The sequence below is a fragment of the Macrobrachium nipponense genome, chromosome 6, assembly GCF_015104395.2.
Source record: "Macrobrachium nipponense isolate FS-2020 chromosome 6, ASM1510439v2, whole genome shotgun sequence".
Lineage (NCBI taxonomy): Eukaryota > Metazoa > Arthropoda > Malacostraca > Decapoda > Palaemonidae > Macrobrachium > Macrobrachium nipponense.
This window is the reverse complement of record NC_061108.1, coordinates 16,816,183-16,828,912: the sequence shown is the minus strand read 5'-3', so window position 1 is coordinate 16,828,912 and position 12,730 is coordinate 16,816,183. Positions and strand designations below refer to the sequence as shown.

General features: G+C 38.9%; 1 protein-coding gene across 1 annotated transcript in view; it reads right to left on the bottom strand.

Annotated features, from left to right (window-relative positions):
- Positions 1-12,730, bottom strand: part of LOC135216861 (uncharacterized) — a 31,162-nt gene extending 18,432 nt beyond the window's left edge. Inside the window, exons 1-3 of the mRNA XM_064252374.1 lie at positions 12,488-12,730; positions 3,509-5,205; positions 3,065-3,143 (exon numbers count right to left, since the gene is read on the bottom strand). Of these exons, the coding sequence (XP_064108444.1) occupies positions 3,065-3,143; positions 3,509-4,958 (1,529 nt within the window). The 5' untranslated portion in view covers positions 4,959-5,205; positions 12,488-12,730. The remainder of the gene's footprint in view (positions 1-3,064; positions 3,144-3,508; positions 5,206-12,487) is intronic.

Sequence of the window (12,730 nt, the reverse complement as noted above, 5' to 3'; positions counted from 1 at the left end):
GCTTTACTTAGTAACAACAGATAACGCTGATAAACATTAGCAGAATTAATGAGCAGCATTATCTCTCTCTCTCTCTCGTCAATGAATAATGCATAATGACCAAAATAGCCAGAAGCCACGCACGTGTTTACTGGTAAAACCAATTTTTTTTTTTTTTTTTTTTTTTTTTTTGTGGTGGGTTGGCAAGTCTCAAAGCCGAGGCGATGATACCATATGACTTTCATTCCAGTCTTTTAAATATCGACTTTGGCACTTAAAAATTCGTACTGATAAGCAAAGCATACAGAAGTAAGGAATATGTTTGTCAATTGAACTACCTGTACACTATAGGTATATAACTTTTGTTAACGAATCAGTGTCCCTTTATATTGCATTCGATTTGTGAACTGAATCATAACTGACAGTATTCGTAACCCACCAATTGCTTCATAAATTTCTTGTTTTGCAGCACAAAAATTGTTGTATAGGAGCATTTCATGAGTGGTTCTGGAAGCCTAATTTTAAAAGATTGATACGATGATCAGCATTTACCAATCCTTGACTCTGGAGACATACCCACCGAACGAGTTCTGCTTCACTTGAAATGGGATCAGGCATCGCCACAGTGAAATGTTCTAAGGTTAGAAGAGCGGCCCTGTGTTCAAAATACAAGGCAAGCGTTAATCAAATCCTCCCTATGCCACCCCCCCCCCCACCCCCATAAAAAAAGTCACTGTACGGGTTTACATTTTGGGAACAAGGTCCATAAAATTTCGAGGAATAAATTTAACAAAGGCGTCTCCTACTGCTGTCTAATTAAGTCCAGATCTTGTTAAGAACAAAAGACCAGGCTTCTTTAACAAAAAAAAAAAAAAAAAAAAAAAAAAAAAAGTCGAATTGCGTGTTTGCGTGTTTTCCAAACGAGGAGTAGGTTGAGGAGATATATAAAAACTCTCAAAGGCACTTTGGACCACGAATCTCGAAGATAAAAAATAAATAAAAATAGAAGTCTGGTCAGCTGGGGACAAACTGGACTTCATATTTTGACTTCCAGTTCCAGCAAGCAAGAAGTTACCAAGCACGGTTTGCTCGATATCTAACCAAATGGCTAGATCCAGTTTTACAGGTCTTAGTGTATCATCGCCATGCAATGAATAGGCTCTGCTCATAAAATCGTCAAAGCTTCCTGTAGACCCATTGCTCTAAGCTTCAAAAGTTAAAGATTCATTCCAGTGTGGAAGATACAAGAAACAACATTACAACGATGAAAGCCACCTTTCTTCTAGAATTATGTATAGCATTTCTTTCGTAATTTTCCAAAAATCCAGTGCTTCAGTGAACTTCTTCAAAGACTCACTGTAATGCTGCGCAGTGTGGTTGCGCAGTGAGGTAATGCATCAAATCTGATATAAAAACATGACGCGCATGATGTCTCAATTTGAGGAGAGAGAGAGAGTTGCAAAGCTCTCACACACAGAATTTATGACAGCAACGTTCCAACTAAAAAGTGACGGAGAGTAAAAACTTGTGGGTTGTTGAACTTCGTTAACATCGCTTATTCGAGCAATAAACGTCGGTAAAAGAGCGCTTTCGTAGATCGGAAAGTTCATTTGCAAAACCTAGCATTATTTTAGCTGGAAACAGGAATTGGCCGCTAGATGCTGGCGATGGCGAGTCAATCTGGCAACAGTGTAACTTGGTACAGTGCTACCCATTAATAAGTCTACAATATCAAATCGTTTACTCATTTTGCTGTAAAAAGCAAAATGCGTAATTCGTTTTCATAATCATGTATCCTTTTATGGAATTGTCACATTGTCTCATACAAGAATTTTGCATGATTGCGAAAATACTCATTGACCAAATGGCTACGGCAAGTTGAGGAGGCTTTAGTCAAGTTACTTCAACTGACGGTCTGATTCTTTTCCCCATTAATCCTGTGATGGGTCCCGGCTGATTTTGACTATTACAGTTTCCCGATGTTCACTGAATCGAATATGCACATTTCTTGCAAATTTCTTCATGGGAGTTCGGTTGACAGTTTTTGCTCGGTATCTTAATCCGCTCCTTCGGCTGTATCATTCCAAACTCGTTTCCTATCAATAGCATTTTCAGAAAGTTGAATGGTATGTGTTTAGGTCCTTCACGTGTCTCCATATTGATGCTGTGTGCTCGTTTATAGGAAACCAAGTTGCAGTAAAGCATGATAAACACGCGTCGGCAACTTCTCGCACATGTCACAAACTAGTTAAAAAAATCACATATGCTAGTCGAGAACGAACTTGAAGGCAAATGGCCGATAATCGTATGAGGCACCGCGCCGGTCAGAACTACCAATAAGTCACTGACCTGCGTTCAGTGCGTTGTTTTTTTATGGTGTTTCCACATTGCATGGGACCAATGGTTATTCAGCAACGGGACCAACGGCTTTACGTGACTTCCGAACCACGTCGAGAGTGAACTTCTATCATCAGAGGTACACATCTCTGACCCCTCAGTGGAATGCCCGAGGCCAAGACCTTACCGATCACGCCACTGAGGCGCTACATACACATGTTGATGACACGTGGGTCGGAAATGAGGAGCTCGAACGGGTGTCTGGGTTTCCAAATCGGGGAATGAGGGAATCTCCTCATTTTTGGAAACCAGATTTGTTGTTCTCCCGACGTCTACGCTTTGGTTTTCATTTGCTTAATATATTGTTATCACTGGTTGGCATGTTCAGCTGGCATGAGGAATCTCTCAAATTATGTCGTATTTAAACTTGACCTTCGTATATATTGCATTGCAGCACATAATTGTGGATATGATAACATTCGCGCGATAAATTAAAATAATCTTTGTATGCGTATGTTGGTCAAACTCCTCCTAAAGTGTAAATCCAAAATACGAAAGCAATATACTGTTGGAATTGTCATACATTGAGAATCATGATTATATATAGATTTTAATGTTTTTTGGCAGTGGGGTTTCCAAGTAAATCCAGGTGGTTTACACGAGTAGTATAACAGTAGAAAATTATTATTTCAGCCACAATAATAATAATAATAATCCAGCCACTCAACCAAATAGTGAGGGAACTTACCTGAGAGTCCACCATATGTCGAAGCACATGACATTAAGCCAGAAGAAAGCAGCCAAGAAGCTTAACTGCATCACTGAAGCTGCAAAGATTGAAATTCTGTTATTTCAGGGTAAATGCGCCAACTTCATGATATAGTACACAGGTATGGTTCCCTGTTCCGTATGAAGTTGCTTTTTTGGAAGCAAATCCACTGTTGACAAGGTATCGTACATCATTCTTCAAGCTAAGTTAGCCATTAGATGTATGAATCTTTAACTTGGCTAAAACCTATATTCTCTACCAACTTACACGTGTCTTCTTTCAGAATTATTTCAAAAGCTGTTACAAATACACTGAAGGACTGCTAAGACAATTCTCATGAATTCTTTACTGAATTTTTAAAAGTGAAATGTTGTTCTAAGCAATTGCTAATCAAGAAAGACAAACCATGGCGGTTTCTCTTACCCATGAACTTGCAGCAGAAGGTGTTCACATTTCGGGAGGACTGGTGCACTATGAAAAGGGTGATGAAAGCGATCAGAAGAGCCGACACGTGAGATGAGACGCATTTCCCGTGCACTTTGGCGTGCATATCTGGAATGCAGACGTACACAAACAAGGTGACCCCTAGGAATCCTGCGGAAATGATGACGAGGAATGGGTAGAGACTTCTCTGCAATTCATGGCAAGGGTCCTGTTGCATGCAAACCACAGCCATGTTGATCTCATCTCCCAGGTGGGACTCCACACAGTATTTCGTCGGAGGGTAATGCTCTGGTAATGATGCCGAGTACAGGTACCCAGTCTGAAGTATCTTGAATTCGTTTTCTCCGTTCTCATCGGGCAGCAGTAGATATGTCTCATCGCAGAACGGTCCACCGAACACAAAAGCCAGATTCTCTGGCTCGCTGGCAGGCTCCAAGTGCTCGGGGTCGTAAAACAGGGGTTGGGGTAACTTCGTAACGTTATCAGAGTACAGCTGGCAGAATTGATCAAAATACTCGTTTTCTAAGCAGCACTTTCGTATGCAAGTCTGGCCTAAGCATTGTCTCTGATGGTCCTTTTCTAGATCCCTGATGCAAAATTTGGCTAGATATACTGGAGTCTTTTCACTTCCCTCTTGGACACTTATGCAGAAGTTCCCTTTGAATGCCACACCGTCGATGTAGAGAGAGGGCATCCATGAAGAATGCGTACCTGCATTGGCATTAATGTGCATCATCACCTCTTCATGGTTGAGTTTAAGTATCGATAATTTTTCCATGTCTGTGCAGGAAATATTCGTTTCTGAGATACCGGTCTCTGAAGGCCACGCCAGGCTCTGGTTTTGCACCATTACTGCCGGTGAAAAGTCGTAGCTACTACTGGTGGGACTGCAGTTGCCATGAAGATCAAGCGAGTGTCCCAGTGGGCAACAGCTCGGCACTGTTGGAGGTTCCATGCAGATCCGAGCGATGACTTTGACAGGTTCACCAGGCAGTTTATAGTCCTCAAAGCAATAGTTTTCATATGTATACAGACTGACAACTATTTCGCCAGCATCGCTCAAGTATAAATCACTTGAGTGACGGAGATATTGCTCTACATCGATGTCTACACTTTTCCCTGGACAAACTTCACCTATGGTGACGTTGTGGAAACCGTCAAAACTCCCCATGCCTAGCACATCGGGAATCATACTTTCTGAGTCACTCTTTTCACAGGCTGTTCCGTTCCAGGCCTCGTCTGTGTCGCAGAGGCACTTCCGAAGAGCAACACTGTACCCAACGGACTCGTTCTCATCTGTCTGTTCTTGAGGATCGTCAGCACTAAGTGTGGCATTCTGTTGTACTACACCATCTGATTTTGCGCTGGATGGTGGAGCAGCGCCTGCGCTGAGTGCCAGCAGTAGACCAAAGATTCCTGATGTCCACATTGTGATAAAGTTTGCGGTGATGGTGCTACACCTATCAAAAATTTATTTTATACTATAAGCATCGATAACCCATCAGAACACTGATGCTGTGGACTGCATCAGCCATGAAAGGAGGACACTAACATAACAAGGTAAGAATCTTCAGTTTCTCACTGATTCAAATTGCCTTCTTGGTGGCGTCTTTCTCCATGTTGGAACAATGGACACACAGACTTGTTATTTATTGATCTACAGTCGTTTCACTTCCCTGAAAGAAACAAGAAATACAAGGATGAGTCCTCTGAATGAATCTAACATTATAGTTTCATCTTTGCATAATATACATATATATATTATATATATATATATATATATATATATATATATATATATATATATATATATTTGTTAAGCTGCAACCCATTTCTGCCATTTCTGTTAGTTGCAAATTACAGATTTCTCAAAATGGCAAAATCTACCTAGAGAGAAATTTTGCTCCAAGTAGTGTGTATGTGTTTGTATATATATATACATATATATATATATATATATATATATATATATATATATATATATATATATATATATCATTTAGAGCAAGATTCTCGTAAGTAGCTTTTGCCATTTTGAGGAAAGGTCAGAAAAGTGTAATTTTCATAAAGCAGAAATAGTTTCCGGTAGCATAACAAACAGTATGAGCCGCGGGCCGTGAAACTTTCAACCACGGCCTGGTAGTGGCCTGGTATATAGCGTGCCAGACGCACGATCATGGCTACTTTCAACCTGAAATAAAATTAAACTTACTGAGGCTAGAGGGCTGTAAATTGGTGTGATTGGATTGGAGGGTGGATGGTAAACATACGAATTTGCAGCCCTCTAGCCTCAGTAGTTTCTAAGATCTGAGGACGGACAGGAAAAGTGCGGACGGATGGACAAAGGGTTTCAATAGTTTTCTTTTTCAGAAAACTAATAAAACTGATTATTTTAACGTTCACGTGGTAACTACTGTTAGCAAAGATTTTCTTATTCAATTCGAGTGAGTCAGGTTGAAGGTATCTCGACTCTCGAGTCGAAATTATGGTGATTCTCACTCATTTGTGTCACACTTAAGTAAAGTTGTTATGTGAGTGTCCGAGGAAAAAAAATTAGCGCTGTACTTTCATTTTAATTGTATCTTAATGGCTACTTTTCCCTTGATGTCCATCTGTGTATTTATTTTTTATTTATTTATTTATTTATTTATGTGTTTAGTTTTGCTTGTGTGCATGTGTGGGAAATTTCATGAAATAAAGTTTGAAATTGGTTTTAGCGACATAATCTTTCCAGGTCGTATAGAATGTCTCACTTCCAGTTGAAACCTTCTATCCATATACTGTAGGTATGAACAGAAAGTACACAGCATTCAGATCAGCTGATGAAACAGATCAGCAAGCCCACTTAAAATAATTTCCATTTACCTAGCAAGTTCCAGGGGTTCCCAAACTGCGGGTCATTGACCCCTTTTTCTGGGGGTCATGGAGCATCCAAGATTTTGAGGACATTTTTTTTTATGATATTGAGGGATTTTTGTTAGTTTGTTTATATTTAGTTTTTGTCCTTGTTTATAATAAGCACTGATAAGGATTTTTGTTTGTTGTTATTGCTCTCTCTGCTGTGATTCATCTTCAATTTAATGTTGAAAATCTGTCTGCGCCATTGGAAATGAGTGCATTTTCAGGAGGCTTATAAAGGTGGGGGTCATGGTAGGTTTGGTACTACTGAAAGGGGTCACGTACTGGAAAAGTTTGGACATTACTGGACTAGACTGTCCATGTGTAATTCAAGAGATGGCCAGGAACAAGATATGTATAGTAAAGTAAAAAAAATATATATATAGAAAAATAAATAAACATAAACGTAGGAACAAAGTACCCTCAACACTGCGAGATTCTCCTCACTCCTAGAATACATAGGAGGAGGAAGGAAGAACACCTCAGCAAAACATGAATTCTAACATTGCAAAGATTACGCTCAAGTGTAGAGGTGACTGCGCTGAGGGTGAAAGCACAAGACGTTTAAACAGGACATCTTGCAACAAGGGAAAAAATCAAAGCCATTATATCGAGCAGGTTTATCCAAAAAAACCGAGATTTGCCTGAAGGGAAGATAATATTCCAAAAATGGTTGCACCAATTATCTGAAACATTATACCAAAAACTTTCATTTTTTGTAGTTATAGTAAGTCTACCAAAGAATACCCCGTTTTCTATCAATAAAAGGTGTTGAGTTTGGAAGCTTTTTAAGATAGCATATCGGGTTGAAGGCAACGCTGCGATTGCTCATTGAATAATTTTCTCTTACCTCGGAAGATGCCTTCGGGAAGATTAAAACGATATTGTCGAGTGACAAAAAAGTGCCCTAATGTATTTTCAGACAAGAAAAGTTCATCTGGTGTAGTTCAAGGTTAAGTGGAATTTTTTCCATCTGCCTTCGGCAAACAGTAACTTCAAGTCATGTGATTCTTAAATAGTGCATCAGAAGAGATGCATCTATTGCGCAGTTAAAGGGCTCTTAACTTTAACATTCTAAACAGTTTTCTGTAAAAGAAAACCGCTGTGCCGACTTTGTCTGTCCGTCCGCACTATTATCTGTCCTCACTTTTTCTATCCGCCCTCAGATCTTAAAAACTACTGAGGCTAGAGGGCTGCAAATTGGTATGTTGATCATCCACCCTCCAATCATAAAACATACCAAATTGCTGCCCTCTAGCCTCAATATTTTTTATCTAAGGTTGGATTTAGCCAAATTGTGCTTCTGGCAATGATATAGACAGGCCACCACCAGGGCCTTGGTTAAAGGTTCATGGACCGCGGCCCATACAGCATTATACCGAGATCACCGAAAGATATATCTATTGTCAGTGGTCCTTGATTATACGCTGCAGCTGCTGTACAGAAAACTCGATTGCGCTGAAGAAACTTCGGCACATTTTTTACTTGTTTTTCTATAATTATTAACATAAACATTTGTTAGTTAAGTCGAACCAGCCTGTACGGAGCCTGTGGTGTGTGTGTGTGTGTATGTGTGTGTGTGTGTGTGTGTGTTTAAGGGTAGGGGGGAGGTAGGGCCAGGGATGGGGATGAAACGAACCGTAATTCGTGACTCCATCATATTCAGCTCCTCAGGAGGATGAGAGATGTCACGAGTTTCAAACAAGTTTATAGCGGTACAGGCACGTTTTCTCCCAAACTGGCAGTAGATCTAAGCCACAAATGTTCCACCTGTGGCTCTGAGGATAGACTAATTTCAGGATATATCCTTTGTTTCTGCATAAGAATGGTACTATATGCAAAAAAAAAAAAAAAAAAAAAAAAATCTGGCATTGGCGTATCTGGGGCAGAATTACGTACTAGAATGAGGTCCAGCACGTTATCGGCCTAAGGGTAGAAGTACGTACTAAAATGAAGTATAGCACACTTTCGGCCTAACTGTGTGGTTGGTACGCATCAAGATCCGGGCATAGGCGTTATCGGGGGATAAAAATGCGTACTAGAATGAAATCCAGCTCATTATCAGGAATATAAAAAGGCTTCCCTGTCAACTGAAATCCATAAAAAAGACTGACAGATTCCGGAGCATTCCAGCCCAACCGATATGTAACTCTTAAGGTCAAGAAGATCCGTGTCCTTGACAATGGTGTAACCAGAGATAACAAAATATCGGTGTAGCCGGAGGGATATTTTAAAAAAAAACTAGTCAACGGGCGGTAAAACTGCCTGAGAATAGTGTGATATCTTGATCTTAAGTCAGTTTTTAATGGGATTTTGTTGTTCCTTTTTGGTGTTGTGGCTATAGCTGCTACAAATGCCTAGACTAATACTTCTATTGTTGCGTTTCTAATCAAGAACACGAAAAAATAAACAATTCAGTCTGGCAGTCGGTTTGTTTAAGAATTGCGTTTTGTTTTAACGAAGACAGAGGTTGAACAAGTGTCACGTTTATTATTGTTGTTATTATTATTGGGAAGATGAAACCTATTCATACGGAACAACCCCACGTACAGAGGCCGATGACTTGAAATTCAAGCTTCCAAAGAATGTGAAGTTCATTAGAAAGAAGTAATAGGAGGAAAAGGGAAATGCAGAAAAAAAGAGATCACTTATTCATAAAGAAAAATAAACGAATAAATAAAAAAAATAAATTAATAAATACGAATGTAAGTAACGTATTAAACTCCATAAAGAACTGTATAACGATGCACCACAAAGGCATGTTGAAGGTTACGTAACAGAGTACGGGAGGTAACATCGTGATGCAAAAAAAACAAAAAAAAAAGTGCCCAGAAGAAAAGACCCGGCGATGAGAGAGAGAGAGAGAGAGAGAGAGAGAGAGAGAGAGTGGACTCTTGGGGCATGAAAAAAAACCACTAAGTGCGCTGGAGGCTGGAGGGAAGACTATCGTAAAACAAGAGGGACCAATAACGACTTTAAACAGTCATTGAAGGTTATTTACGAATCAGTAAGAGGAGTGCCCACGAAATTCTGTCGCATCTCTTGTAACTGACTTTGTTCCAAGGTCACAGTCCGTTTCGTAATGCGGAAATGACCGAAGGCAATCGAAAACCATTGTATATAATATCGGACACCATTAAAAAAGTTAGAGAAATATAATAATAATAATAATAAAAAAAAATTTACCTGCGTTAAGAAAAGGTATGCATACTCGTATGGCAAAAATTCAGGTTAATTTCCTAATCTTCAGAAAAGTAAATTTCAGAATCTTTTTTTTTTTTATTGTTTTGATTTTTTCGTAAATGGAATTACAACTATTTCCAACCATTGCAAGAGAGTAGCTTGGGAGAAATTAACTGCTATCGCTTGCTGTTGGCAAAGGTTTTTATAAATAGCATTTAGATTATTTATTTATATATATATTTATTTATTTGTATGTTTATTTATTTATTATTTAGAGAGAGCGATTTTTCCACTCGTAGGGTATGTTTATACCATTTGACATCCCCACCTCTCCTTGCTAGAGTAATCTCCCACCCACCCACAAAAGAAAAAAAATATACCGACGACACCTAACAATAGCAATATATATATATATATATATTATATATACATATATATATTGGGTGTTTCGAAATTAGAGCAACCCCCCCCCCCCCTAACACAGAACGAATGGAAAGTTATGAATTTTTCTGCTATAGCCTGTCTCCAAGTACATTATCTTAAGTTTCTATTAAGCATTTTTTCATTTTACATTTCTTGTATTTTCTGACTGAGTGACGGAGTAAGATACAGCCATGGCTAATGACTTAGATGAAATCAGATGAATTTACCAAATCCGGGCTATAACCTTCATAGAGGCCAGGGATGCTGGCGCACCCTTCATTTCACATTCCTGGATAGCTAAATACATTAAAAGAGATGAATTGTTTGTTAAAAGAAACTTGAACAAAAATCCATATGACTGTCATTGCCAAAAGAGTGAGAATCTTGGAAGGCCTGAAGTCCTTTCTCAGGAGTCAAAAGACATCATAGCTGAGGCAATGGGTAGACCAAGAAAGTCTCTATGTAAATTGGCGCTTGAACTAGAAACAAAAAGGGGAAGGAAGAGAAGATATAGTGCTGTATATTGTGAGTTGAAAAAATCTGGTATCAAGGCATTTCATGTTATCAGCAAGCCCAACATCACTCAGCAACAGAGAGAAGACCATGCATGGTTTTGTGGTTCATTTCTTTAAGATTGGGATTAAGCTGACTCTATCCATGTTGCTGCATCACTTACACAGTCAGGAAGCCAAATCATAAAAATGACATCATTTGGGCTGCAAAGTTGGATGATATCAGCGATGACGTGTGAAATTTCCTGAATGTTTAGGAATTTTTCTGTTTCACAGCCAAATGGTTAATGTGGATCATCAAAGAAAAAGGACAGTCATGGAATGGCGAATACTTCAGAAAAACTGTGCTTACTGGTGGAGTATTTCCTTTCCTCAAAGATCCTGGAAATGTGTTATCTGTTGAAGAAGTCACATTTTTGCATGATGAGGCACCATGTTTCAAGGCTCTTCAGACACAGGAGCTGCTTCTAAACAGTGGTATCGATTTCTTCTCGTCAAGTGAATTTCCAGGTAGCTCCCCTGACCTTAACGTGCCTGAAAACATTGGTAGTATCTTGAAGGATTGGTTGAAGTCCACACAGTGAACTCTGATAGTATACCAAGCCTCGACGACCTGCGGAGAGAGGTGACTGAAGTGCTCGGGGAAATGGAGTTTGAGTCTCATCTTTTTTGCAATTTGCTGGAATCATGCCCCTCAAGAATGCAGGCTGTGGTACAGGCAGATGGAGGCCACACAAAATATTAAATACTCACAGAGAAACAAATAAATACCTGTTCTGAATTACTTTTGTTTTTGTCCATATCAATTTTAGGTTATGCTGTAGAGGGAGGGGGCTCTAATTTCGAAACACCCTGTATATATGTAAATATATATATATATATATATATATATATATATATATTTATATATATAGTATATATATATATAGATATATATATATATATATATATATACTATATATATACATATACATACATATATATATGCATATATATATATGTACACACATACATTTCACTGTGTGAACTTCGAAGTGCTTGTCGAAGGAAAGCATCGACTCCTAGACTTTCTCCCGAATATCTAATTTATTATTATTATTATTATTATTATTATTTTATTATTATTATTATTATTATTATTACTAATTTCACCGTAGAAACAATCGAAAAAAATAACGCGTTGAAATCGAAACAATTTAAACGTACACCACTGGGTAAATATGATTTCTTAACAATCTCTCTCTCTCTCTCTCAACACGCCACAAAGAAAAAGTCATGCCTCTCTAACAAGTGCCAAGTGCCTGTTACAAACAACTTAATCTGTGCGAACATGAGTTCTTTCTCTCTCTCTCTCTCTTTCTCTCTAAGCTCATGTCACTGGGTAAAAATCAAGTACCTATTATAAACCGCTTAAATCCTTTCAAACATGAGTACTCTCTCTCTCTCTCTCTCTCTCTCTCTCTCTCTCTCTCTCTCTCTCTCTCTCTCTCTCATGAGAACACATTTCATTCTTCTTCCAAACACTTGACCTTTCACGTTCCCTTCGTCATAATACTCGTCGAGACGCTCCGAAATTCCATCAGTTGCCCTAAATTTATCAGTTCACATTTACTTGTGTTTGATATCTATCGCAAGATTCTGCCCCCATGCAAGTTTTTGCAGAGAGAGAGAGAGAGAGAGAGAGAGAGAGAGAGAGAGAGGTCAGTCACCTGAACTTCGGAGATGTATCCAGACTCAAAAACTGTACCATTTGAATATTGTCTACGAAACAAAAACAAACAAAAGTTAACATGAATGTCATTGTTTGGGACGATCACGATTTGCTCACAAAATAAGTAGATGGAAATGACTGACGTTGAAAAGATTCTGTCCAGTTTTCCGAAGCTTTCCTACTGTTATACTTTAGACACAACATCCACGACTTTCTTGAAAATGAACTAACCTCCCTCAGTCCCTCGTGCCAAAGCAGAAACTTCCATAGGCTCGCAAATTCCTTCCACTTTGAAGAAAGCTACATGTTCTAGAGGGTGTCAGCAACGCTTTTAACATTCCTCACGTCCGTGGTGAACTTCAGACACACTGTAAATTAACTTCAGAACATAATAAACCATTCCACGATGACGCAAAGAACAAGAGCTTTGATGAAGAACAGACCGTCCAGCACTTTGAGAGACTTTCCGGTTAT